The sequence below is a fragment of the Accipiter gentilis genome, chromosome 33, assembly GCF_929443795.1.
Source record: "Accipiter gentilis chromosome 33, bAccGen1.1, whole genome shotgun sequence".
Taxonomy (NCBI): Eukaryota; Metazoa; Chordata; class Aves; order Accipitriformes; family Accipitridae; genus Astur; species Astur gentilis.
This window is the reverse complement of record NC_064912.1, coordinates 2,718,177-2,746,084: the sequence shown is the minus strand read 5'-3', so window position 1 is coordinate 2,746,084 and position 27,908 is coordinate 2,718,177. Positions and strand designations below refer to the sequence as shown.

The 27,908-nt window shown below is 63.0% G+C and overlaps 1 protein-coding gene across 3 annotated transcripts; it reads right to left on the bottom strand.

Moving 5' to 3' along the window:
• Positions 1-7,441: 7,441 nt before the first annotated feature.
• SBK1 (SH3 domain binding kinase 1) lies at positions 7,442-25,323 on the bottom strand. Of its 3 annotated transcripts, none has more exons than XM_049791397.1 (4): positions 24,624-25,323; positions 11,221-11,423; positions 10,904-11,106; positions 7,442-10,163 (listed from the first exon to the last, which is right to left on the bottom strand). In XM_049791397.1, the coding sequence occupies exons 1-4, from the start codon at positions 24,683-24,685 to the stop codon at positions 9,381-9,383; spliced, it is 1,251 nt and encodes a 416-aa protein (XP_049647354.1). In that variant the 5' UTR covers positions 24,686-25,323; the 3' UTR covers positions 7,442-9,380. The 3 variants fall into 3 exon arrangements, with proteins under 3 accessions (XP_049647354.1, XP_049647355.1, XP_049647356.1); XM_049791398.1 differs by lacking the exon at positions 24,624-25,323 and adding an exon at positions 18,598-18,697; XM_049791399.1 differs by lacking the exon at positions 24,624-25,323 and adding an exon at positions 17,572-17,821.
• Between the last annotated feature and the right edge of the window lie 2,585 nt (positions 25,324-27,908).

Here is a 27,908-nt window from a genome sequence, read left to right as displayed (position 1 = left end):
GTTGGGGTTGTTCAGCCTGGAGAAGGCTCTGGGGAGACCTTATAGCAGCCTTCCAGTACTTAAAGGGGGCCTACAGGAAAGATGGGGAGGAACTCCTCATCAGGGAGTGTAGTGACAGGATGAGGGGTAATGGTTTTAAACTGAAAGAGGGTAGATTTAGATTAGATATAAGGAAGAAATTCTTTACTGTGAGGGTGGTGAGGCACTGGAACAGGTTGCCCAGAGAAGTTGTGGATGCCCCATCCCTGGAAGTGTTCAAGGCCAGGTTGGATGGGGCTTTGAGCAACCTGTTGTAGTGGAAGGTGTCCCTGCCCATGGCAGGGGGCTTGGAACTAGATGGTCTTTAAGGTCCCTTCCAACCCAAACCATTCTATGATTCTGTGATATGGCAGGGGTTGTGGTTGGTCCCCGCTGGAGGAAGCTTGTGCCTCCCCATCATCCGGCTGGGGTGGGATCAGGACCTGGGCTGTAGTCCCAGCTCTGTCCCATCGGGCAGGCAGTGGCCCTTCTCCATTCCTTGATCTCCATCTTCCTGGGGCACCATCTATCTCCCAGGCCTGTCACAGCAGGAGCTGCTGATTAATTGGTACTTGGCAATTCCCCATTGACAGGGGCTGGAAGAGCACAAAGGGCGGTTTGTCTGCAAGGCTGCGAGCTTTGATAAAGCTGGGCTGGGGACGACTCAGATGTGGGTAATTAAACTGGTTGGAACAGCGGATGGCTCAGGCAGAAATACCAGACTGGGGCACGAGGAGCTCATTGAACTGCTGTAACTGGGTCATGCAGGAGACCAGCACTGGCAGACCCTTGTGCGGGCTCACCTGACCCCATCGTGGCCACGACCCAACAACATGGCTCCCCATCTCAAACAGCCGTTGGGTTTGCTCCGTCAAAGCCGGGCAGAAGCTCCGTCTGGATGGTTTCAAGTGGTGCAGGGTCAAGCTGAGGGCTGCTGGTACTGCAAGCGCACCTGAGGAGTTCCGCAGAGGGGCTGTAGGGTCTGTCTGTCTGTCTCCATCCATCCGTCTGTCCATCCGTCCATCATCCACCCCCCACTCCCAGCATACAAAACTACCCCACAACCAGGTCCCGCAGGAGAAGACCAGCCGGGTTCTTCCTCCCCTTAGCTGCAAGACCCATCGCAGGCTGGGATTGGTCTGGGATGCAGGGACTCCTGACCAATCCCCCGCTGCCTTACTGTCTCTGGCCAATCCCCCATTTTCCCTGCTCCTGCCCTGGCCAATCACATGCAGCTGCTGCTGCCAGGAGGGGTATATAAGCCCCCAGGGAGGGCCTGGGGCTTGTGCTGGTGGGCTCTGGGTGCCTGTCCCTGCTTGGCTGCCAGGTGCATGGTGGGGTCTGGGGGCTACCTCCTGAGCTGAGCCCCTGGAGTCCTCCTACTTGACAGACCTGTGTGGTGTTTGCCATTTTCCAGCCATAAGGAACCTCCTGAGATCTCTGTGAGCTTTCAAAGATGATTTTCAAGATGGAGACTCTTGTTTCTAGCAAGATCACCAAGTTGCCGCAGCTGATCGGGATCCTTGGGTGGCTCCAGTGGACCTGCTCGTGCCTGGTTTGCCCCAGACCTTCCTCCGCTGTGGGTGACGCTTTCTGTTTGCGGACTGGACTGAAGCCACTCTGTGCGCTGTGGCAGACCCTGTTACACTGCTGGCGCTGAGCTAACAGAGGAGATCTTGATGCTGTGGTGTCCTGGCTGGGGCTGAAATCTGGGAGACTTCCTCAACTGACTTAGAGAGGGCAGGATGGATGGATGTCCCTCAGCTGAGTGTTAGCCTCCAGCTGCTTGGGGTCTGGAGAATTTATTTAGCTTGTACTGCACAGCTGCAGGCACTCACATGGCTGTGAAGCTCTTAACACAAGGCAGCTGTGTTTCCAGGCTCTGAACGGTGACTTTGGGTGTGGGACTCATCCTTTCCAGAGCTCTGGCAGAAGATCCTGAGCTGTTTGTGGCTGTGCCCTGAGATGCCGATACCCTCTCAAAGCAGAGCGGCCAGTGAATGTCTACCTGAGAGCTGCGGAGCAGCTGTTCAGACCTGCAGATCTGGTCTGCAGTGGACTGGGCTTACTCCATGGTAAAGCAGAGGAGGCTCTGCCATGAACAAGTGACTCCCAAGAATGGCTGTAGGTTGTCTCCAGTCGAAAGCTGGGTAACGACTTGGATACTTCAGGCTGTAGGGACAGTGCTGTAAGACTAATGTGACTTGTGCTGGTTCCAGTCTCTGACCCCATGCCTGTCCTTCTGCAAGATCCAACCTCCCTTGGGAAGCCTGGAAGCCATCCAAGATGGTGTTCAGTTCCTGACCCTGAAAGCAGACAGCGAATCCTGGTCTGCTTCAGCCAGCTAGAGCTGATACCAACCAAAGTGCCCCTGGGTGCTGCAGAGCTGCTTCTCTCCCCCAAAGGGAGACATCCAAACACATGGACCCAAACATCCTGAACAGTGGTGCTGTGAGGCAATTAAAGACCACCAAGGAGCTCCTGACCACTAAACTACCACTGTCCTCGATATATGCTGCTGAACTTCTCAAACAACCACAGACTGTACTCTGATGCCCAGCCTCCAGAGTCTCTCAGCCAGCATGTCTGACAGCCCCCAAATATTGAAGTCCACTTGGACTTGAAGCCAAGTAAGTGTCCCAGGCACCCTGTGGGTCAGGCAGTCAGTCCTGCCACGTACAACTTACCCCAGCCAGCCTCAGTGAGCAGTGCCTGGGAGGGGAGAGGTAAGTGCAGAGCTCTGCAGAGCAAGCCAACCTACTGCCCTGGCTGGAACAAGCAGGACTTCGAAACTAAACCTCGGCCCTTGGGAAAGGGTCCTTGCGGTGTTCCTCAAACCAGGCTGGGGAAGGGTCAGTCCCTCGAGTGATTGCAGATATGTCACGAGCTGGAGCAAGTCCAGCAGAGGCTGAGGGACCTGGGCCGCCTTCAGTCTGCAGAAGAGGAGGTTGAGGGAGGAGATCTGAATCACTGTCTGGGATTATCCAATGCTGGGAGCAGAGACGATAGGGAGGTGCAAAGCGGAGGGATGAAGTGGTGGAGCTTCAGCAAGGGCAGTGCTGATGGGTACAAGGAAAAGCTGTTGAGGAGGGTGGTGTAGCCCTAACAGAGGGACCTGAGGCTCGTTTCAGTGGTCTTCCTGCTCCGAGCAGTGTCCTGTTACCCCTCCAGCCCCTGCTCCGTGACGAGGGTGGGTGCCCTTTCACAGGGGGTGGCTACGCTTCAGGTGGGCCACGGCTGTCCCTTATAAACTGGCCTTGTTTCATCCCAGGGTACTGACCCAGCTCCAGCCCCAGGGGTACAAGGGTGGCCCAAATTCCTCTGCCTGCTTTCATGCCAGCGTGGGGGCGGGGGGCAAGACTTGTAAATCAAACCCCCTCTAAAGTGGTGGAGGGATGAGGCAGGCTCCCTGTCTCAACTGCAACCTTTTATCTTAAAGTTTCTTTCCGGTGTGGTGTCTTCAGGGCTACAAGGTGATTAACATCCATTTTAAGCATGTTCCAGACATGTTCTGGATGCCTTTAAACCCCTGAGGTGTTACAGATGGCTTACAAGTTGGGCTCCATTAGCGGTTGATTCACTGTTTATTAAAGCCTCTATTAATCTTCTATTAATGCTTTTCAAATGAGACCTTTCTGGAGGTGTAGCAGCCTCTGAGACGAGGAGCTTAGTTTCTTCCCAGCCTGGTGCCACCGCTGTCAGCGAGGGTTTAGCTCAGGATCTCGTCAGGCTGAGAGCCGAGGTCTTGCGAGGCTGCTGAGAGCGAGAGCCGCCTGTGATGATGCTCTAATTAGTGCGGGGTAACGCCAGTCCCAGAGACCCCGGCGGCTCTGCTGCCCTGAGAGCTGGGGTGACTCCAGGAGCAGGGTCTGCGATCTGGGAGCCTGCTGCCCACCCCGTTCCACCCCCAGGGAGGACAGAAGGGATTTGGGGGTAGCCTGGGGACCTTGTGTCTAGCAGAGGGATGCTCTGCCAGCTGGGACCCAGCAAAGCTGGAGCAGGCAGGAGCTGCTGTTTTGCAGCTGGGCAGTTGGGGGAGAGATCTGTCCGCAGTGGTGCGGAGGGGGGGTTTTGAACAGGCAGATCCTTGCCTGAAAAGCAAAAACTTCTTCTGCTCCTGCTGCTGCCAGCCCTGTGGCTTTCGGAGGTATGGGAAGGAAGGTCTGAATTAGGAGGAGCATGGCCCCTAGGAACCAGCGTAAATAGCACCGTACGCTCAGCTGTGGGCTTGGGGTGCTGCCTTTGGCACCCTGAGCTGGTGGCTGGGTCTGAGGACAGGGGTGCTGCCTGTGCCGGCATCCTGAGCCGTGTCCGGGCGAGGCGGCGGTGGGGATGGCGGAGATCTCCTGTCCTTGCCAAGCTGGGATGCTGCAGTTGTCATGGCAACGTGGGAGGCCTGCCGAGCCTGAGCCATAACCCAACCATATGGGTGGCAGGGGTGTGTGTGTGTGTGTGCAGGGCTGGGTGTGCTCCCCGGCACCTCCTTGCACCCCAAAATTGTGGCCAACCCCTCCCCCCAAAGCTGACAAACCCACCCGTTTTCCAGCAAAAAGACCCTGCTGAAAACCACTGGGTTTTCCAGGGGAAGAAACACCTTTGGGTGAAAAAAAGTGTCCAAACCCGTTGTGGGGGGCACACAGCCAAGTCGGAGACGCCGGCAGCCTCCTGCCTTCCTCTAGCCCGTGCCAAAATCCTCCCAGCCGGCTGAGAGTGGAGTAAAGGCAGTGGGCACCTGGCAGAGTTTGGCCCAGAGCCGTTCCCTATGGGATGCTCACAGGGCTATTTCCACTGAGCATGGACCTGCCTGGGAGATGGGCTATGAGGGGATGGGGATGGAGGTGCAGCCAGTTCTGCTCTCCCTTGATCCAAAGGTGGCTGGATCTGTCACACAAGGTCACCTCTCCCTTCTGCCACCAGCTGTGGCCCTGCTGAATCATCCCATGTGGCACGGGGCTGGATTCTTCCCCACCTCAGGACAGCTTTTGCTGCTTGGCTCCAGCAGCTTGTCCTCGGCAGCCACCAGGTTTTGACTGACAGCTGTCCGTCATCTCCCCAGCAGCTGGAAACGCAGACAACAGAGGGGCCCTGCGGAAAGGACAGGTAGGGGACGAGCCCAAGCTGCATCCCCTCCGTAGACAGCTCTGCAGCCACCAGAAAGGACATTGGGATGCCCTCGTGCATCCTCCTGCAGACCCCGTTGTCGGCAGCGTCCCTGAGCAGTGGCTCTCGCTCATTTTGCGTGGTGGCCTCGAGCTCCTCCGATTTTGCTTGGGCGCTGGGTAGCACATGAGTCACATTTCCTTCCAACGCCCATCTCGGCTCGGTGCTGTCACTATTTTTGGAAACTCTTGAAAGCGGATCAGCCCTAAGAAGCACATTTAATGAAAACTCTTGCCACGCCAGGCTTGCATCCCCCCTGACGTCTCCATGCGGCGGCTGGGGAAGTTACCGGCAGCCCAGACCCTGCGCTCCCCTCCCGGCTCAGGATGCGTGGGAAGACCTGCCGTGGGCCTCATCCTGCAGCCCCTCCTGAATCATCAGGGAGCTGAAGCAGCGTCTTGGTGGCAAAATATTACCTTTTAAAGGGCTTGTTTGGGGTTGGGTTGGGGGTTTTTTTGTTGTTTGGTGGTTTTTTTTGGTTTGTTTGTTTGGGTTTTTTTTGCAATGCTGGCTTGGCATTGATCATTTGCACTCCAAATGAGCGGAGCGTTCACAGTTATTTTTACTCTCAACCTCCAGTATTTTAGCTGGGGCTGCAGTGGCTCACTTAGCATCTCTAAGCAAAAATGGGCAAAATTCAGCTCCAGAAATCAAGGGCTGGATGAAATTAGAGGTGGGCAGGCTTTGCTGAGTATCACAGCCAGGAGGACCCCCTGGCCTTGCCAGCTTAGGAAGGATCTGATTTTACGGGACGCTGGGCGGGGGCTGGATCTCCCGCACCCATCCCACATCCAGCCCCACTGCCGCTTTCACGCCTGGCACCCTGTGCCTCTTCCCTCCGGCCGGCTCAGGGATCTGTACAAATCTATTAGTTATTTTCTTTTGGAGCAGCACCAACGAGCACTGCTTGTCCGTCGCTCGGGGACTGCCCAAGGTCAGTGGCCGTGGCACTGGGGCGGCCGCCTTCCTGGCCGAACCCGGGAGCAAATTCAGAGCGGGGACGGGCAGGCGATGGCTTTGCCAGGCAGGCAGCGGCTTTGCCGGGCAAGCCATGGCTTTGGCAAAGCACCGCTTTCACCGCTGGTTTTGGGTCTGAAGGTTTCACCTGGAGATGAGCAGCCCCCACCCTCCCAGCACTGATGGGCTCTCAGCATCCCCAACCTTGCTGGGATAAAATTAGCCATTTCACTTTGAATTAAAGACAGTTCAGCTGAAAGCAACCCGAGTGGTTCATTTCTAAGACGTCAAATGGCAGCGTTTCCTTTTTTGTCTGCGATCGGGGAGGGTCCTTCCAGCCAGCGCCTGGTGACAATGACACTGATTTCCTAGACCTTTTGGCGTGGCCAAATCTGTATTTTTAGCTGGGGAAGAGGAAAAAAAAAATAAATCACGTGTCAAAGAAACGCTTTCCCTGCCCTGACGAGAAGGGAAAAGAGATGAAAGCCTTCGCTGCTGAAGTCGGCGGATGACCAGGGCTCGCTGCCTGCTGCCCTCATCGCTGGAGCGGGGCTGGAGATGCACCTGAGAAGCTGCAGCCGCATCTTCCCGGGGTCCATCCCGGGCGCTGCCCCCCTTGCCATGCCGCGCACCTGCCCCACGCAGCCCCCCCACCTCTGGGCTGGGGACCCTGAGCGCCCCCCCCCCCCCCCCCCCCCCAATGGGGGTCCCGTGGCAGGGAGCAGGCAGGGCCCCCACTCCCAAGGGATCCCATCCCATCCCCTCGGTATCCCCTGCAGCCATTTATCTTGCGGGGTGGGCGCTGCCTTCATCTTTCCTTCCCTACCTCCTCCTCCTCTCTCTCCCCCACCCTGTTCTCATTTCCCCAAGAAGACTTTAATGAAATCTGCCCTTAATTAAATCCACATTCATTTGCATAATTACCAGGAAATTGAAATTAGCCTGCGGACGTGGCTGGAATACATTTGGCGTCAGGCAGCCCTGCCTGTTTGGAGGGGGCTGCACGAGGGTGGCTGGGTCATGTCCCCCCCCCCCCCAGGTGCCACCCCCCTGCCCCACGGCCCCGCTGTGCTGCTCCCCGGTCCCCTTCCCTCCCGCCCTGGGGTGCCCACGGCAGCCAGGCATGGGGGGAGACAGGGTGAAAGTGGGGGGACAGCGAGCCCCAGGGTGAAGGCAGGCAGTGCTCCCCGCCCACCTGCAGCTGCACAAGCAGCGTCACGTTGGTTTTACTTAAAAAAAAAAGTCTTCACCGCCATTGAGAATTTTTTTTTGCTTTTATAACTATGTATTTTGTCATTTTTTACGGTTTTCGTTGGTTTTTTTGTTTGTTTTTTTTTAATCCTTTTCAACAGTGACAAACTGAGGTAACGTCTGTGACACTACAGCCTCTCCTACGGGAAGAAGGTCCGAAACCCGACAGCCGAGGGAATTGGAAATAAAAACCTGACAACCTACCGACACAGCGACCTCGACGGGAACAGAAATCACACCCGGGCCCCCCGCCGTGGGACAGACCGCCCGGGGAGGTACAACCGAGCCCTCCCAGGGACGGCCGGGATCCCTTATCTACATTATTGCACGAAAGATCGAGGACATCGAGGGACCTAAGGCAAAAAGGAGAAAAAACCGCGCCTAGCGTCTCTACATCGGGGCAATGCTACTTCTAAAACCGGCCCTCGGCCCTGGCACCGCGGGCGGGCAGGGATGGGTGCTGCGGGGACAAGGGGGGGGCAGCGGCGGTGGCGGGGGGGCCGGCCAGGCACCCGCCTGCTGTGTAAACTGCTGCTGCTGCTGAATAGCGTTATAGCCCTTTGTGCGGGAATTGGGGGGCCGGAGGGGCTGGGGGACTGGGGGTCCCCACGGCGCCCACCCGATGGGAGGGAAGCCCGAAATGTGCCAGGGCTTGGGTGCTGCCACCTTAGGGTGCCCCCCAGCCTCCCCACCCCAGCAGCGGGGTGCGCCCCCCGCCGCCCTGGGTGCCCAAAACCAGGAGGGGACTTGTGACCCCCCTACACACACGCACCCCCCATGACATTGTCACTAAGGGGCCACCAGCGGCTCCTGCCACCGCCACCCTGCCTCGTCGCAGCCAGCCCCGGAGGGATTTACCCCGCTGCCTCCTCCCTGCCAACCTCAGGAGAGGGGAACCGGGGTTTGGGGAAGGGGTGACAGCAAGGAGGGGTGATGGGGACAGCACAGGGAACCACGCGGACCTTCGGAAGGCCGCTCGAAGCCCCCAGCCCCTGCTTCCCAGGTCGCGCAGACCAGCCTGGAGATGCACCGCCGCCACCTTTTCCAGTCGCTGGGTACAAAAAGTCTGCAGAAGGGACGAGGGGACGACACCACGGCAGAGCCAGCCCGGCCCCGAGCATCTGACCTGCCGGATAGCCGGTACCGCGGCCACCGGCCGAAGCCCGGAGCGCAGCTCCCGCCTGGGAGGGGACCGTGGCCGCCCGGCGGGGCAGGGCAGGGGGGACAGGGGCTGCCGGCGGCTGCGGCTGGGACGCACGACGACACACAGACAGGGACGCTTGCTACATCGATGGCTGCCAGCACCTCCCGTGGCAGGGAGGCAGCCGGGGCTGCCGGGGGTCCCGGGCTGCCAGTGACACCCCCCCCCACCCCGGCTGCCCATCACCGGCCACGGCGCCCACCTCCTCATCCCCTCCTGGTCCCCACCGGTGGGGCGGGGACCCGTGAAAGGGGGTAAATCACCACCCACCCAAAGCTCCCCAGAGGCCTCCTCCACCGTGCGGGGGTCATCGGCCTTCCCTCGCCCCGGCTGGGGGCCGAACACGGGGTGAGGGAGAGCCGGTGGGCGCTGGCTGCCCCGCACCCCCCCCAGCCCTGGGTGGTGGCCCCCACCCATGCAGCCCCCCCACCCCGAGCTCTTCCTCCCCGTATTGGGAGACTCCTCCTCGTGCCACCCTGGGGGGAGCCTTGGAGGGGGCGGCACGGCCACGGCAGGAGCCGGGGGCACCGACGTCCTCCCCGGTAGCGAGCGGTGCCCTCGGCCGGGCTCCCGCCACCGGCATCACCCAGGCAGGGTGGGGGGGATCAGCATCCTCGGCGCTACAGAGCGCAACCGGTTTTGTCCTTTTCCTCTTCGTTTTTCTTTTCTTTTTTTGCTTTGGGAGATCCGGAGCCTGGTCCCGGCTCGTGCCACCACCACGAGCGACACCCCCCATCCCCGAGGCCGGGGGACGGGACGGGACGGGCGGCCGCCGCATGCCGCCCCGGCGCCGTCAGACACAGATCTCTATTGCTGTGGCCAGGACCATCTGCCCTTTGCCTTTGTCCTGCCGTCCGTCTGTCCTGCTCGCCGTCCCCGGGGGGGCCGCGCTCGGCTCGGAGCCGCGCGGTCCGCTCCCTTCGGTCAGGACGGTCCTCTTGAGCGGAGCGGGGGTGCAGGAGCCGGCCGCCTCGTGGCGATGGGGACCGGCGGGGAGCTTGTCCCCGGCGTGCTTGCGGGAGCGGTAGGAGGGTCGGCGCCGCACCTCGGCCATCAGGTCGCACTTGATGAAGTAGAAGACCTCCTTGACGGGACAGCGCTTCTCGGGGTCGAGGGCCAGCAGGCGCTGGAACATGCGCAGGGCGCTGTCTGTGAAGCGTCGCCACTGCGAGGGCAGCCCCCCCAGCCGCCCCTTCTGCCACCGCACAAACTCCTCGAAGAAGGCGTCGGAAGCCGCTGCCGCCTCCCAGGGGAAGTTACCGGTGAGGACGCAGAAGATGAGCACCCCGAAAGCCCAGACGTCGATGCTGGTGTCCACGGCGAAGCCCTCCGCCCGCCCGGCTTGACAAACCTCGGGCGCCGTGTAGGGGATGGTGCCGCTGATGCGCTTGACCCGGCAGCCCACCTTGCGGGTCATGCCGAAGTCGGCCAGTTTGATGCGGCGGCAGTCGCGGTCGAAGAGCAGGACGTTCTCCGGTTTGATGTCCCGGTGCACCAGGCTCTTGCTGTGCATGTAGTCGAGGGCCAGGCCCAGCTGCTGCACGCAGCGTTTCACCAGCTCCTCGGGGAGCCCCACCTGCGGGTGCGGGGACTCGGCGTCAGCCACCCGCCACCGAGCCCTGTGGTGATCCCACCCAGCTCGGGGACCGCCATATCTGTATGTCTATCTGGGGTGCTCTCTGCAGCAGGGAGATGGGTGGTGGGTCCCGGGCCACCCTACGGATGGGGGATGAGTGTCAGGACCTCCAGGGGATGGGTGATGGGTGCGAGGCCACCCAAAGCATGGGTGTTGGGTCCCAGCCCACCCTACAGATGGGTGATGGGTGTCAGGACCTCCAGGAGATGGGTGATGGGTCCACGGCCACCCAAGGGATGGGCGATGGGTCCCAGGCTCCCCAGGGGAAGGGTGATGGGTCTCAGGCTCCCCAGGGGAAGGGTGATGGGTCCAAGGCCACCCAAGGGATGGGCGATGGGTCCCAGGCTCCCCAGGGGAAGGGTGATGGGTCTCAGGCTCCCCAGGGGAAGGGTGATGGGTCTCAGGCCACCCTAGGGATGCGTGATGAGTCCCAGACCACTCTAGGGACAGGCAATGGGTCCCAGGCCACCCAGGAGATGGGTGATGGGTCCCAGCTCAGCCTAGGGATGGATGGTGGCTCTCTGGCCACCCAGGGGACAGGTGATGGGTCCCAGACTTGCTCGTAGGTGCTTGTGGTTGGGGCTGACCCACACAGGGATGCCCGGTCCCCGTGCATGGGGCACCCTCCCAGATGGCCACCGCCCCAAAAAGGCTCCCACGGGAGGGGCGGGAGCTCCCACCTGTGGCGGGATGATGTCGAAGAGGTCCCCGCCGGGGGCATACTCCTGAGCGAAGACGTAGCAGTCCTCGGTCTCGAAGACCACATCGAAGACCTTGATGATGAAGGGGCTGGAGGAGAGCGTGTTGGTGATGCTGAACTCCCGCAGGAAGTTCTTCAGCTTCGTCTTACTCTTGTTGACGAACTTCAGGGCCATCTTGGTGCCTGCAGTGGGCAGGGGATGGAGATGAGCCCGGGGCACGGTCGGGACGTGCTGGACACCCTGCTCCCAACGTGGCCACGTCCCCCACGCCCACACCCACCCCCCACTCCCCTCACCTGTGCTTTTGTGGGACACCAGGTCCACCTTGCCGTAGGTGCCCTTGCCGAGCTCGCGGATGAGGTCGTAGTGCTTGCTGATGTCGGTGCCCGAGAGGGTGCGGATGGCCAGGGACTGCATGTCCTCGGTGATGAGGGGCACCCCGCAGCAGGCCAGCTTGCGCGACGGCTCTTGCTCAATCGAACCCGCGCTCATGGCTGCGCTGCAAGGCAGAGGCGCGTCACCGCTTTCGGTGGGTGCTGCAAAGCCACCGCGCCCCGTCCCATCCCCGGGGCTGGGAGCCACGGCACCTTGCAAAGGCACACCGGGCTGCTTGGGCCGGTGCTGAGCAGCACCCGCTGGGTGCCACCCCTCTGTCCCTAGGGGACACCAACCCAATGGCTCTGGAGAGGATGCTCCAGCCTCCGCAGGGGCTGCAGCCGTGCGGTGCAGGGCCGGGGCGTGCAGCGGCCCCTGCGCCTCCAGCTCGGGGGGGATGTCTGGGGGCAAAGTGAGGACTTGGGGCATGGCAGAACCAGGAGGGCAGGGACGTGGAGAGACAGACAGACAGACGGATGGACACACACACACACACACACACACACACATTTCCTCGGCCCTGGTGAGTTCACAGCCACTGCGCAGGATGGGAGCTGAGGCCCTCTGGGGCTCCTCACTGCTGCCGCAGTCCCCAGTGGGGACACCAGGAGCCAGCCCTGTCCCCTCCACCATCCCACCTTTGCAAAGCACCAGAGCCCCCTCCAGAGCCGAGCCCGCCTGCGAGCCTGCGATGCTCCGGAGCAGGGCCAGGGCCGCACCGCAGGCATCGAGCGGCGACGTGACGGCTCTGCAGCACATCACTCCGCCATGTACCTCTGACCATCCGTCAGCACCGACTCGGCTTTCCCCAACCAAGGTGCTGGACGCTCTGGTGCAGAGTCCGGTCAGTGGCGCGTGGACAACAGCACCGACGTTCCTCACTCCCAACAAACCAGCAGCCGTTTTCCCTCACTCCGGCCATCCCCACAACGAGACCCGAGCTTGGACTTGTGGCAAAACCGCCCCGGGATCTCCTCTGTCTTCAGGGCGCTGCATCGCCCTCCATCATCCCCAAGAGCACAAACCCAATGCCCTGCCAAGCCACCCCACGCTGGAAGCACGCACGAGAGCGCAGCACGACCGCCCTGCGGAGAGCGAGTCCTGAGCAGAGACACAGACCCTCTAGGGCCGGTGGGTACCACAGCAGATAAATCCAGCTACTTTTGATTTTGTAGCAGATTGACAAAAATCATGGGACAGCAGCCGAGCGGGCGCCGGTTTATATTTAGATTTTTAATGCGGCGTCTCACTGGGGGGAAAAAATCCCACTCTAAAATGAATCCTGCTTGCTGCCGGGAATACTGGTATCCGGGGGTCCGATCGGCAGGCAGCCGGGGATGCGGCACAGGTGCTCGGCGGCTACAGCCGTGGGCTCGCTGCCGGCAAAACATCCATACGGCGTTTCGCCGGCGGTGAGCCCGTGGCTGCGAAAGATGGAGGCTGAGAGCGGCCGTGCCGGAGGGTGCGCACAAGCTGCCCCACCACAGGAGGGGGCCCAGGCAATGCCCGCGGGCCAAGCTCCACGCCATGGCCATGAAGGGGCTGGGAGAGCCAAAGCAAACAGTGCTGGATGCCCCATGGGCACCCACAACGTACCCACAGCACGCCGGGGTCAGGGTCCTGCCCGATGCATGAGGATCCTCCCAGCCTTTTCCCAACAAGGCTGAGCGTGATCTCCAACCTCTCCCTCCTTTCTTTCCACCACGGTGCTGCCTCTCATCCCAAAGCAGAGCTCAGCTTCTTAATTTTTTTTTTTATTTTTTTTTTTTTTTCCTGGGAAGTTGGGCGAAAAATAGAAAAGGAACTTCAACATCATGATGTTCCAAAAATGTAACGGCTTGACTCATAAGATCTCCAAAGCAGCTCATCTCCATAGTGTTTTATTGGCCTCCTGGAAGAGGAGCACCATTTCAGTGTCTGGGTGCTGGAGGTGGAGGTGGATCAGCACAGCAGCTCGATGGATGCATGACTAAAAACAGCTCCCAGCATCCTGCAAGAAGAATTCTGTCTACACTTGAATTTACAATCAGGCTCGTCAATGTCTCTTAATTAACCGGTGTTGAAATGCGATTATTCAAGTCGGCAAAGTTGGGGTTTGAGAAAAAAACCTGCTGGTGGGATGGGAGAGAGGAGGTGAAGGACTGACGGCTGCTTAGAAGAGCTCTCCAAGTCAATGGCTATTTGCTTTTTCCCTTGGCTAAACCTGTTGGGTTTTCCAGGCGGCTCCTTCCCAACCGGCGACCGAGAAACGCTCATCAGGAACTGGTGTCCCACCATGCCAAGTCCCCTGCCTGCTGCCTGCCAGGCTTTCGCAGCCACCCAAGGGCTGCGGCTGCTGTGTTTGCGGTGCTTTACGGAGCAGGCAAACCTGCTGTGGTGCGGGTCGCAGGGCAGGCACGGGGCCGTGCTGCCAGGGACGCAGGCGCTGCCAGGATCCTGCCACGGTGCCTCCGTTACGGCCAGCTCGGTGCAACGCACCCCACTTTGTCAAGGCTAACAGGAACGCAGAGCCAACACCAATCCCAGGGAAAACCAAAAAGCGGTGGTGGGCAAAATACCAACGCACTGAGGCCAAAAAAAAGTGTAAGCGCAGAAGTTTTCATTAAAAATTGAAATACTTTTGAAAACATGTTGGGTTTGATGTAAGCAGCAAAGTGGGGCAGCAGCGGGGAGAGGGAGCGAGGGCTCATTTCCAGCCAGTTCTGCACGCTCACGGGGATGGCAGGGAATGGGCGCCAGTGCCAACATGGCGAGAGATGCTGCCAGCCTGGCACGGCCGGCGTTGAGGTCCTGCATCCTCAGCCTACACCAGTCATGCCAACGCAACCGCCCATGCGGCCACGTGCCAAATCGGGTCAAATCAGAGCAGAAATGGGGCCTTTTCCTGGCACACCAGCTCCTTTCCCGCCTCCACGGCACAGCCCCGAAGCACCGGGGGAGAGGAGCCAGAGCCGCACCCGAAGGAAGCCAAAACCACCCTCCCGGCGCATCCGTCCCCCAGCTCAGTTGTTTCAGGTGTTCTTGAAGAATGAGCTTTTAAAAGCAGAGAGGAACGATGTGCATCCCAGCTGAGTCCTGGAGAAGGCCCCCACAGCACAGGACCCCAGGGAACGGCAAAGGGGCAGTGAAGATGCTGCCAAGCAGCACCAGGACCCCGCCACTCATCGCAGGCGGTTTGTGCCGTCATCTCCGCGTCCTGAACCATTTCTCCTACTATTCAGACTAAAATTGTTCTGTGTTTAAGCTTCAGAACCATTTATCTCATTGAGTGAGGAGGATAATCCACCCACCTCTTCCTCGCTCCCTGGCAGGTATTTATAGGCAGCCACTTGTCTCCCATCAGCAGCTGCCGCTGCTTCCCCAAACCTTCCCGGCTCCATCCCCAACACCGCGGAGCACCTCCCAGGAGGACGGCATCCCGTATCCGGAGCCCGGCATCCCACCAGGTACCAGGGTCAGCACTGCCAACCCGCTCCCACCCCGATGCCACTCCCTGCGAGAGGATGCTTTCCCCTGCTCCGCGTCCCGCTCCGCTGCACGCCCAGCCCTGGGCTCACCGGCTCTGCCAATAAGTAATTGCAAACTCATTAAGAGCTCATTGAGAGGAGCAGAGGCCGCCCAGGAGAGCTGCCCCAGGCACCCGGCAGAGGAGGCTGCTGGAGCAGCGGCTGCTTGGAAATTAAGAAGGGAAGGGGGAAAAAAATACCCTATGGCCACATCAGACACCGACGGGTCAGAAAAACAACCCGGTTACTGAGCAGGGTCAAAGGAAAAAGGATTTGGGGCTGAGCCTGATACAGGGGTCTCTACGGCGAGAAGGCATACTGGAAGCCCGGCAAGGGGCCAGGACTCGCGCCTTGGGCTGCTCTGGGGCAAGAATTGGGAAGACAAAGGGAAAAAACCACGCAGGGCCAGGTTAGAGTCTCTACAAGACCCAGATTTCTCTTTAGAGAAGGGAGAAATGAGAAATACCCGGCAGCGGAGCAGGCGCAGGCACACGCTGCTCTGCCCCTGCGGGTGCCCCGGCCGCACCACGTGTATTTTGCAGAGCTTTGATTTCTCCCCATCCCCAAACCCTCCCGCTGCTGTGACGCTCACTACAACAGCAGCGTGCTCATTAATTATGGTGTAAGTGGTATCAGTTATTAGTGGGTAACGCTGACTCCCCCCCCAGCCTGGCAGGCTGGAGGCCGAGTGATGCCGGGGCGAGGGGCTCAGGCGGTGCCGTGGCCGTGCCCTGCGCCGAGCCGTTGCCTCCCAGCACCCCGCTCCATTTCCAGCCTCTGCCGCCTCCGTTCCTGCCTGACCCCGTTCCAGGGACATCCTCTCATCTCCTCTGTGCCGCTGGGACCAGCGTGCCGGCATGAGGCGTTATTAGCTGCGCTTTCTGGGGGCAGCGGCAGGCCGGCACCCAGGGAGGGCTCACAAAGGCACCTTTGCCTAACGAGGCCGTCTCCACGGGCACAGGGAGGGGAGTGGAACAGGCATCTCATGAGGGCTCGGAGCCACGGGTACCCGCCACGTCCGGACAATCGGGGCTGCCTGCAGGCAGTGCTGCCCACTGCCCAGAAGGGCTGCTGCCTCCCACCCCACCAAAAGCAGCAAAACGCACATGGGGAGAGGGTCCCTCCACCCACACGCTGCCCCAGCGCCGTCCAAAGCCGCTTAAGACAAGCCGAGCGTGTCCGGGAAGCGGCTGGTCACAACACGGCACAGGGAAACTGGCCAGCGGCTGCAGGCGGGCAGCATTTCGGGAAGAGCCCCTCTGCCAGCATCCCATGACGCAGGAGGAGCAGCCACCCCCCCCAAAGAGGCGACGGATGGGGCACATCTCCATGTCCTCTCGCCGGCTCCATGGTGGTGGGAAGGTGCTGGGAAACACTCAAGGGCCGCTTGCACCACGAGCCTGAACCAGCACCAAACCTCCGCCAAAGCACCCGCAGCAACGGTGACTTCCCAGCGCTCCCACTTTGGGACGCTTCTCCACGCAATGGTGCTGAATTCCCAGTTATCTGGAGTTTCTCATACTAGCTCCTTGCCCGGACCAGAGCAGAAAGCCCGGCGCCAGGATCAGCTTCGGCAAAGCTGATGAACGCCCAGAAACGCGCAGGCTCCCAGTCGGCGGGAGCCGCTCTCCCAGTGGGGATGTCTCAGCTGTGGGGCAGGGTCAGGCCCCGTCACACCCATCCGTAGCATCCCCCGTAGCACGAACCATCTCCCATCCTGGCCATGAGCCTGTGACAAGCGTCTTCAGCCTTTGGTCCCGGGATTCAGGTTTCGCCGGTGAATTTGGGAAGAGCAAAATAAAGCAGTACCCGGGCTCTCTCCTCCGACGGCTCTCGTCATCCTGCCGAGGCACGGGTGGCAGCCGCTCCCTGGGGAGCCACTGCTCTCCCCTCCCGCTGCCATCCTCCGTGCCCTCCACTCTGCTCTCCTGGAGCTGCTAGCAGGATTTTCCCTGCCCTCATCTGCACCGTGCCATCTCTGTCCGTTGGCCCCCGACGGCAGGACCTTGGCCGCCTTTCAGCGCTTGGGCCTCCCGGGATTTTTCCTGACGAGCGGGATGGCTTCATTAGGACCTCAGCTACTCCAGCCTCCAGCTCCTCCCGCCTTTGCCGCGCCTCGCCGCCAGCACCGGGGATTTATGATTACTTCATTGTTTGATTGGTTTCATCAGCCTGTCATCATCTCCCTCCCAAAACTCTTCCACCAGCGCCGGCAGCGTCGCATGTTTGGGATCTGCAAAGACAAACGCCCCGAGCGGCACCTGCCCATCGCCCGCCCGGTCCCCGCGGACAGGGCCAGCCGGCCCCTCGGCCCCTCTCGCTCTCGGGGGCAACGGGGCACGTCACCCTGCCGCGGAAACCAGCCCTACCTCCGCTCCAAGGGGCTTCACGGCCTTTACGTGCGGCGGGGTCGCGTCCCGCCCCGTGCGGGACCCTCGTGGCCGGAGCTGCCGTAACCCCGCAGCCCGGGCATCGCCCCGACGGCCCCCGCCTCGGCCCCGGCTCCCATTGAGGGGGATGCTCCCACCTCTCCCCCGCCTCGCCTTCGCTCCCCAGGCAACCTCCTCCCGCAGCATCCCAGGCAGGGTACGGCAACAACCCGCTCGCGGCCACGCCGCGGTGACGCCGCGAGCCAGGCGGGTCGGGGTTTGGCACGCGGGCACCCAGCTCCGAGGTTTCGCCTCCCGCCAGGCGACACCCCAACGCCAGATCGGGCGCGGCGGTGGTGCCGAAACCGAACCGCCGCGCTCCCCGGTTGCCGCTCACCCGTCTCTCCCAGCTGCGGCAGGACTCCCGGCCGGCGTCGCCTGCCCGCGGCCACAGCGCCAGCGAGGCCGGACCTGGAGAAAAGTGGGTCACGCTCCCCCTTGCCCGAGCCGCAGCCGGCGAGAAGCTGGTGCGGGCTGGAGGCCGGCTCCCGCACCCACACCGTGAGGGAAGACGACGAGGAGAGGTGACAAGGGGACATGACAAGGGGACACAAGGGGAGATGACGAGGGGAGATGATGACGAGGGGAGATGGCCTCAGCTGCCCCCCAGGCCACCTCTCACCCGCTCTCCCCTCCCCTTCCCCAGCCTCCAGCCTCTTTCCATCGAGGTCCATCCTTCCAGAGCGCCCCCCCCCCCCCCCCCCCCAATTCACCGGGACCCTTCGGAAACCGGCCCCGCGGCCAGTGCAGGGCTGCGAGGGCACAATCCCCCCCCCCCCCCCCCCCTCCCCGCCATCCCCCACCCCCCCGGCTCCATCCCCGCTCCGCCACAAACTCCTTTCAAGTGTGACTCACGCCGCTTCCGTCTCCGGCCCCGACTTTGGCCCCGCGGCCGCAGGGCCCGGGGCCGGCCCGGGGTGCAGGTGGCACCGGCCGGAGGAAGGACCCGGTCCGTGTGTGTGTGTGTGTCCCCACCCCGGGAGGCGGCCGCCGGCGGGACCCCGCGTTCCCGCCGGGGAGGCGGCCGAGCCCCCCCCCCACACACACCCCCCCCGGGGGCAGCAGCCGCATCGCCCGGTGCCTCAACGCCCCCCCCCCCCCCCCCTTCCCCGAGCGGCGGGAGGTACCCCCCCATTCATCCCGGAGCCCCGGTTATACCGTGATGGGGTTTTTTTGTGTTTTTTTTTTTTTTTTTTTTTGCCTGGTGGGGCCCCACCGCGGTCCCCCCCCCCCCCCCCCCCAGACAAAGGGCGGCCCCGCCGCGCCCGCCACAAAGGCGCGGGCCGGTACCGGAGCGGGCGGTGCCCCCCGGTGCCCCCTCCCCTCCCCACCACCGCCACCGCCGCCGCCGCCGCCGCCTTACCGGTGGGGCGAGCAGCCGCGCCCCGTCCTCGGCGGGAGAGGAGCCGCCGCCGCCGCCGCCGCCGCCCGCCCCCCGCGCGGGGCCGCGCCGCGCCGCTCGCCTCCCGCACCGCCGGGCTCATGCCGCGGCCCCGCCGCCGCCGCCGCCGCCACCGGAGGAGCGGAGGGAGCGGAGCGCGGAGAGCGGCGCCCCCCGCCCGCCGCCCCCCGCGCCGCCCCGCCCCGCGCTCCGCCCGGCACCGGCGCCGCCCCGCAGCCCCCGGGGAGTTGCCGGGGGGGGGGGCGGAGGAGGGGAGGGGGTGGGCTCCGCCGCCGTGTCCCCGGGTGCCGGTGGGAATGCGGGGCGCTCCCCATCCGACCCCCCTCGGCCACTACCGCTCCCCCGCCCCGAGCACCGGCAACCCTCCGGCCCGTGGGTCTCAGGCCCACGAGGGGGTTGCGGGTGGGTTTAGCCTCCGGGGGTGCTCGGTGCGGGGAGCAGCGGTGCGTCCCGGGGACAGGAGCCGGCCTTCGGAGCCCCGAGCGACACGGGGTTCAGCCCCGAGGAACCACCCCACCGGCGGGACGTGCCGGTGAGCGGGGGCAGGGACGGGTACCTCTGCAGGGATCGGGCCCCTCACCCCTTCCCCACCCCACTCGTCATTGCACGCAGGGAAAAAAGACTCCGATAGTCCAAGCCTGGAGCATCTGGGGTTCACCGCCATCAGCACCGTGCGTCGGAAATGTCCTTACCCAGGACCACGTCCCGCCGTCGGCGGATTCCCCGTCCCATGCTCTCCCTGCGCCTTCCAAGACTTTGGATTTCTTCTCCTTCAGCGTGGGTGATGCCCACCGTGGCACGGGCAGTGCCCGGCTCGCCCCTCCAAAGTGTCACTTCTAAACACGTGCAGGACACGTGGCTTTCCCCCCATGCACTCAGGAATGGTGGGACCGTTCGGACCCAGCCAGGGAAAGCCGGCCGAGGCAGACGCGCCACGCGGGCTTCCTTTCAGCCTCGTTAAAGTTTGGCAACACGTTCAGCAAGAGGTGCCGGTGGCGGGCACTGGGAGCTCCCGGGCACCTCCAGCCTGGGGGGACAGTGGCAGGAAGGCAAAGGGTAGGCACCGCGCTCCTCCTCGGAGCATTCCCGGGCACATCCAGTCTTTCCAGATTTCAGATTTTGCCAGGGCTGAGCAGGGACATTTTAACACAGGCCACGATTCGCTTTGCAGCTTCCTTGGCTCTTAGATGGGCACCAGGTCCCTTCACTCCTACGCCACCGCTTTGAGCCAACCCACAGCCGTGGGGCTGCCCCACACTCCCGAGGGGTGTTGGTGGGTTGTTCCCACACCGCGTGGGCCGTACGAGCTGGTTGTGCCCGCTCCACAGGGACCGGAGCTGTCCTGCTGCCACCCGAGCCCCCCCGCCACCGGGAAGGACAGGGGAGCCATTGCCACTGACTCACTGGCAGCTCTAATCCACTTCCAGTTTAGCACGCAGAGCAATTAGTCTTTTTATGAATGACTTTAAGGCAAGAGGCTGAATCACATTCTGACACTTCTCTTTAATTTGGTGCCAGGCGCTGCTGTGACATTGACACCCTTCTCCCGTCCGGCAGCCACCCGGGGCACGACCGGCCTCGGGTCTGGGCAGCGGGAGAAGCGACTGTGGCTCACAAGTGCTTGCCGGTCCCCTCGATCCCCCCGCTCCGCTCACCGGTCCCTGCCACAGCTCCCGGCACCCGTGGCTCAGATGCTCCGAGCGTGCACGATCCCCACCGGGATGGGGGCTTCCGCATGGCACGAGGGCAGAAGTGCCGTCCCCTGCGTCACCGGAGCCCAGCGACCCAGCAAGCCAGGGCAGGCTGGATGGGTGCTCAGGCCAGCCGCTGTGGGGCTGGGAAAGGGGTGGCACAGGGCAGGACAGCCTCTTAGGGTGCCGGGAGATGGGGCAGAGTTGGGGTGCTCCCTGTGCTGCCGCCTAAGCAGGATACGGGCTGGTAAAAGCCACCGGAGCCTTCCTCGCACGCCCCTCTCCATCGCTGCTGGGGGTGGAGTGGGTCCAGCCTCGTCCCTTCCCATAGCACCCGCACAAGGCACCCGTCGCCCCGTGTCCCCTGCCTGTCCTTGCCACACCGTCCCCCGGCTGCGGCTCCCCGGCTCCCGCAGCCTCCTGCTCACGGCGTTTCAGGCTGCGCCTCTGAGCTCTCCTTTGGCTCGCCCTATTTATAGCTCGGGGCTGTTTCTAGGTCAGGCTTGAGGCACCAGTGCTCCGGGAGCCTGCATGGGGACCGCGGGGGGCTGCAGGGACAGCACATCGCACACCCCGCATGCGGCTCGGGTCCCGGTGTCACCGCCCCGGTGTTGGAAGACGGAACTGTGCCGTGCCCCAGGTACACGGAGGCTGAGCTGCTGGTAAAGGACCAGCCGGGCTGCGGCAGGGCTCCGTGGGGCTCGGCAGGGCTCTGTGGGGCTCCGTGGGGCTCGGCAGGGCTCTGTGGGGCTCCGTGGCTTATTTTGCGGCTGTCAGGCTGCAGACTGCCACGTCGCCAGCACGTGGGTCACGCACAGATTGAATAATAGTAACACCAATAGCACCAGTTAGTGTTTGCATCGAGCTCGTGGTCTTCAAAGCACTTAGAGAATATTAATAACTAATTAAGATTAGCGAGATGAAAGAGAGCTGGATCAAACATGGTTATCACCTAGCTCGATCCCAAACCATTCGATGAGCCCCCAGCTCCCCAGGGGACCACAAATGCCCCTGGGATTTCTGTTCGGAAAGGAAATATCCTGGCTTGTGCCACAGGGGATGTGCTCAGGCAGGGCGGGTGGCGGGGAAATGACCTGAAAAGCCCAAAATCTTTCTAGCAAGCCCAATCGCCTCCAAATTCAGCGAGAAGGTCGCTCGTCCCTTCGCCATCACTTGCTCCTCCCTGGCAGAGTGGGAGCCGAGGGGCCGTGCCCCGCATAGCATGTGGGTCGGGGTGCCACGGCCACCCGCAGCCTGTCACGCTCCAGTGACATGAGCTAAAACCTGCCTTAAGATGCTGGCAGGGATGCTGGGAAGGAGCAGGCGGGGAAGGAAGGAGGGAGGGCGACGCGGGAGCGGAGCACGCCGGGAGCCGCAGCGCCAGCTTGGGGATTTGCCGGCAGCGTCTCCCAGATGCTTTTGGATGTTCCCCCCCCCCCCCTCCCCTTCCACCCTGTAGCATCCACTGAGCCCCGAAACCTCCTGCCCTGCCCCTGCGGTTAGGCCAGCCTCCCCACGCGGTGCAGGCACCGGCGCGACCTTCGCTGCCCGCTGTCCGTCCCGTGCGGCAAGGGCTGCTCGCCCGGCTGCCCTCCGCATTGGCAGCCTGGGATGCGTGACCCATGTTGGGGGGGGGGGGGGAACGGGTGCCCCCTCGGTCCCTGCGGACAGCACCCAGCCAAGGGGATTTCAAGGAGAAAGGGCGCTGGTGGGAGCTGGTTCCTGGAGCACCGGGGCAGGGGGCTAAGCGCCCCCCACCTCGGTGGTCCCCCTGAGCGGCGTGCTGCCATCCTCTGCCGTGGCTGCTGGGATGAGATTCCCAGCGGCTGCTCTCAAGGTCAGGGAGGAGACGCAGCCCAGGTGCCGTGGGGCACAATCTGCAGCTCAGTTGCCTAGTGGGGATGCGCCGGCCACTGCCAGCGGCCTTCAAGGTGTTGCCTCCCCTCCCGCAGCCCCCCCCCCCCCAAGCTCCATCCCGTGCTCCTGGGGGGCATAGGATGGTCCCCAGCCAGCCTGGCAGGGGGCACAGTGTCCTGTGTGCTGGCCCCCCCCAGCACAGGCTGGGTCAGGACCTGCAGCACCATCTGCCTGCGGCCACTTGCGGGGAGCTTGGATGTGGTGTTGGCTCTGGAGCGTAATGATGACTATTCAACTACTGGGTTGAAAGGAAATAGCACGGTTTTCTTTTGAATGGGTTTCTTCTGAAAAGAAGCAGAACAGGTTTCTTCATGGGGGATGTGAGGTTTGGGGGTGTAACGGGGTCACGGCACTGTCCCACTCCCACCCCCCATCTGGGTCTAAAGCCGCAGATGCCGGCTGACTCTCTGCCTGGGACCATGGCACAGCTGTGCCCACAGCTCCCGCTTACAGCATTTCCCGTCCCATCACCAGCCAGGACCAAAGCAGCAAGCGGGACTGAACTGGGAGCACAGGGAGAGCCACGGGGCCTGCTCCGGTACCCTGGCACCCTGGCCAGCCTGGCACCATCCGGCACCGCACGCCCGCCGGCCGCCTCCGCTCGCAGCCCGTTCTCCTGGCACCATCTAGCGAGGCTGCGGGGACAGGCACGCTGCCTCCAGCACCCACGTGCGTGGGCCCACGCTCTCCCTCCGGCTCAGGGTGACATGCCCAAGGCCAGGCGGTGGGTCGGTGGCGGAGCAGGGAGCACCCGGTGGGTCCCGCTGCCGGCACTACCACCACCACACACCCCCCGCCGGCCCACGGGGAACCCATCCCGGTAGCTGCTGTACCGGCGGCGGCAGGCGATGACAGCCCTGTCCTCACAGTCTGGAGGCAGGCCCAGGGAAAGGCTGGCGGGGACAGGCTGGTGACAACTAGGGGAGGGTTTGGGGACGGGGAGCCCCACCCAGCGCAGCCCACCTCGAAGCAGAGCAGGACGGGAGAAGTCGCTGGGAACGAGCCACGGGTGACCATCCCTCGCCATCCCCCCGCGCAGGGAAGGGTGGTCCCCGTAGCCAGCACGCAGGACCTCGGGCCACCACACAGCCACTCTGGGCACCCCCCGCCCTGGCTGAGAACGCCAAACTCGTGCCGCCTATGGCCCAGCACAGACAAGCTGGATGCAGCCGATCAGCTCCAACCCCAGGTCAGGCTACGAGATAGGAGCCCTGGGAATGCTCTGCGTCCCTCTCCAGCCAGCAGCACCCTAAACCCCAAAGGCCCCTCTCCCATCCCTGGTCCCCCAGCCCCCCCTCCCAGCACCTTCCTAGCTAGCACTGAGCTCGTGGGCAGCGACTCATGGGAATCGAGACTCCAAAAAACGTGATTTACACCAAAACAAATCCTACAGCTTCTTGCATACCAGGAGGAAGGACAGACTGCCTGGACTGGCACGCGCCCACGGCCCAGCCCATAGCTCTGCCTGGCCGCCAGCCCGGCACCGCCGTCCTCCCCGGACCTCACCATGGGCAGCCAGTGCTTGTGGGGGGGTCCCGGCTGCGGTGGGGCGGGAGCTTTGCTTTGGGTATGGTGGCATGGGACAGGAGCCGGCAGTGGCTCGCTGCCACAGAGGAGCAGTTGGGCACAACATGTGCCGGCGTTCACACCTCGCATCCCTGCTGGCTGCCTGGCTAATTCCGGCATCGGCACATTCGCCTTGGCTGCCGCTCAGCAGCGCGGATGGGAGAGGAGCTTTCAGGGAGGGGGGGAGGTAAGTGCTGGTGCTGCTGCCGAGAGGGCCAGACCTTGGGGAGCCTCGTGGCCCTCCTTGGGGACCCCCCAGCTGCCCTGGCCCCCTGACCCCCCAGTCAACCCCTGCCCCAGGGGCGGCAGTAAGGCCCTGGGAGCAGAGTCCGGCCAGGGACCCTGTTCAGGTGAGCAGGAGTGGGCAGAATGGCTCCGGGATGCTGTGGGTTCGCACATCGCTGCCAACAGCCCTGCTCCCATGGGCACACCGGCACTACATGGCATGGCACAGCACGGCACGGGACACCGGGACACCCACCCCGTGCCCTGGAGAGCTGCTGCCAGGGAAGCACATGCTGGATGCACACACGTGCTGTGCACACAGCCTCTCCCCGGCATGGCACGGCATGGCGTGGCGCGGCATGGCATGGCGTGGCACGGCACAGCGCGGCACAGCACTGGGCCGTGATCTCCTTCGGCCAGGAGAGGATGCGCCTGCTCCAAGGGAAACTTTGGCACAGCCAAGGCAGGCAGCTCTCATGCCAGGCATCATCCCCCAGCCCGGCACGGTGCCATGTTCCCATGCCCCTCATGGGCTCGCAGCATGCCCCACCAGCGGCATGCCACCTGGCCGGGCACCGCGGCACTGACCTGTGCAGGTGCAGGGGCTGCAGCTCCTCTTTCTGGAAGCAGACAAAGCAGAAGGAATCCATTGCTCAGCTGTGGTGGCCGCCGCGCCGGGGTGAGGGGGACCACAGGCGAGGCAGCGCCGAAGAGGTGTTGGCATCTTCCTCCCCCTCGCCAGTGCCGCCGGCGGCCGGAGGCTTACGCTCGCCTGCCCGGGGCCATGGTGTCGGAGAGCCCTTCACGCGGCCACGCTGAGTGCCAGGGCTGGCTGCTCACCGCGCATGGAGGTAGCGCCGGGTTGTGCCGTGTTCCGCATTGCCCTTGCTCCAGGGCCGGCGATGCCCAACGCCACCCCGGCACCCATCATGCAGCCTGGTCGGAGGCAGCACCGGTCCTCAGGGGGTGTGGACAGGGACCTGGGGTGGCATCGCCCAGGCCGAGGGGTCCGGCTGAGCCCTGTGGCACTTTAGAGGCCGGGGAAAGCGGCTGCCCCTCTCCGGCACCCAGCGCCCATGTGGCACTGGATGGTGGTGGGCACAGAGGACGGTGCCTGCAGTGCTGCCAGGGAAAGTGTTCCCTGCACAGGGGCTTGCAGCAGGTGGGGTCTGGCAGGATCCGGCAGGATCTGGCAGGGTCTGGCAGGCAGGCGGCCAGGCCGGGAGCACCGCGCACTCACGGAGGAAAGTTGTGTCGTCGGCGAGCTGCGGCTCCGCGGGGCTCGTCTCACCGGCAGAGCAGCCGCTCGCTCTGACAGCTAAACCAGTGTGCGAGTATTAATAGCTCCAGATTCATGCAGCGAGGCTGGGAAGTTAACTCCTCCGCTGCCGCTGCCGGCCCTGCCCTGGCTCCAGCCGCCCTCTCCCGGCTCTGGACTGCTGCCCTGGGGCTCGCCAGCGCTGCAGCTGAGACCTGGCAAACTCAGCCCACCTGCCTGGTGCACCAGGTGTCGCCGAGAAACCCACGCTCTGTCCCCCTGAGCCCTATCTTACTTCTCCAGGTTCTGGCCTGGCCAGACCTTGGTGTGGGGGACATGGCACAACCCAGGGGGGATTTGTTTTAGCCTGGGTGCTCTGTGCCCTGCCGATAGTGGAGAAGGTGCCCTGGGAGCCATTCCTGGGGGGCTGCTCCCCGCTGCATGGCCAGGCATGGTGGGGCATGGCGGGGGGTAGCGTGCCGGTCCCAACCAGGTACGGCAAGACCATCATGGTGCCTTGTGAGTGGTGTCCCTGCCCCACAACATGTGTCCTTGTTCCGCCAGGGGTGTCCCTGCCCCAAAAGTGGCATTTTTGCCCTATGATGGGTGTCCCGGCCCCAAAAGGGGTGGCTGTGTACCATCGGTGCAAGCCAGGGCAGCCATGCCAGCAATGTCTGGCTACTCCCAGAGGACAAGCTGGGCCACCTCGGGGGCAGCACACCGGGTCAGGAGCCCCCTCGCCCATGTGGCCTCATGCCCTCGCTGAGCAGCTCTAGTCTCTTGCCATTCCCTGTCTGTTGGGACCACCTCAGGGACCAGCACGTGCCCCCCAGGTCCAAGACCGAGAGCGGTGCCGGTCCCTCACCCCAGCGCGCATCCAACGCCCTGGGGCAGAAGCAAAGGCCACGTCCTTGGGAGGCAGCAGTGGGAGGACGTGGAGAGGCTTCCCCAGCGCAGCCATGGGCTTCGTCATCTCTCGCCGTGAATTATTCAGTGCGTGGCTCTGCTTGCAACGCATCTGCTGCAGCCACACCCCCTCTAATGGCAAAAATCGATGGCTTTTTAATTTCTCGTGGCCAGAAAGCTCCCGGCTGTGCTGCTCACGGGTCCTGTCCTCGTTGCACAGCTGCCCCAAGGGAGAGGGGGACCCAATCTGCAGGATGGTTTAGCCCAAACTCATTTCCATTACATTCTTCTATGCATCTAGAAGGGTGCTGGGCTAGACGGTCCCCCACGTGAGGCTGCGAGGTGCCCACACTTCGCAGCTCTGATAGGGTTCAGCCACCCCACGCTGGTCCCGATCTGGGATGCGGGGCCGGGGCTCAGCAGAGACCCCAGCCCCATGGCCAAGTCCTCAGATCTGCCTCCGGCTGCCATGGTGCAGACATGTCCCCTGGGGTTGCTTGCGTGGGTAGGAAGCCCGGCTGCCCGTACTCTCTTTCCACGGCTGTAGGTGTGCTTAAGCAGGGGGTAGCCGGAGTCGGTGTGCGTGTGCACGGCTGGGATCAGCACATGCCTGTGTACACGGCTTCGCTCAGCATATATGCGCGTGCACGGCCGAGCTCAGCGTACACGCGTGTGCACGGCCGAGCTGGGCAAGCGCATGTTGCCCAAGGCCAGGAGCAGTGGAAGCTTTGTGATTCAGAGCAGGGCTCATCCTCAAGCCATCTACTTCCATCAGCTATTTCAAGCCTGAGCATTTCTCCTGCCATTAAGCCAAGTTCGTTACTCCAAGGCACTTCAAGGACTTGCGTTCTCCTTGGGCCTGCCCATGGCGAGCAGAGGTCACCCTGCAGGTTGCTCACCGGACACCCACAGCAAAGAGGGGCTGGGGGACAGTTTGTGCTGTGGAGTGGGGATAGCAGGTCCCTTTTGCACGGTCCTTGGGGCAGTTGGCACCAAGGGAGCTGTGGGGCAGCAAAAAGCCCCTCGAGAGCAGCAGCCGTGGGCTGTGCCTGCAAACAGACCTTGCCGTTTACTGGTTTCCTATGTACACTGGGCGTTTCGCAAGGGCTGGGGGCATCAGCAGGGACAGGGGGTGAAGCTGGTGGGCGGTCAGGGTTGGAGGCTGCTCCCGCGGGGCATGGGGAGTTGCAGGGCTGGGCAACAGGATGGGTGCCCATCTCCCAGAGGTGACGTGCGAGCAGGCAGGGCTGCAGGCAGCATTGCCTGTGGGCTGGCCGTGCTGCAGGCACTGGCCTGGCTGCCCTTGCTGGCTGGACTGATGGGGGGGTTGGTGCCGCCTTGTCACCCCCTGCCAATGTGGGGAGCTGGCAGGGACATCTGTCCAGGACAACAGGGCTGTGCAGTGGGTTTGCAGCAATGCTGCTGCTGCCATGCTGGTCCTTGGGAGCTGGGAGGAGCAGCAGCGTCCTGCAAGTGTCCGGCACCGGGGGAGCCCCTCTCCTGCCCGTGGGTTGCAGGCGGGTACCCACAGCCACAGCCAGACTCCCACGGTCCCCCAGGCCCCCTGGGTACGGCGCCAGGGCCCTGGCACCCACCCAGGCACCCACTCACCAGGAATGCTCTGCAAGGAGCAACAAAAAATGTTAAAATTTAATGCCTCGGCTAATGGGCCGAGCGGAGAGGAGCAGAAACCCAGAGAAAAAGGGCTG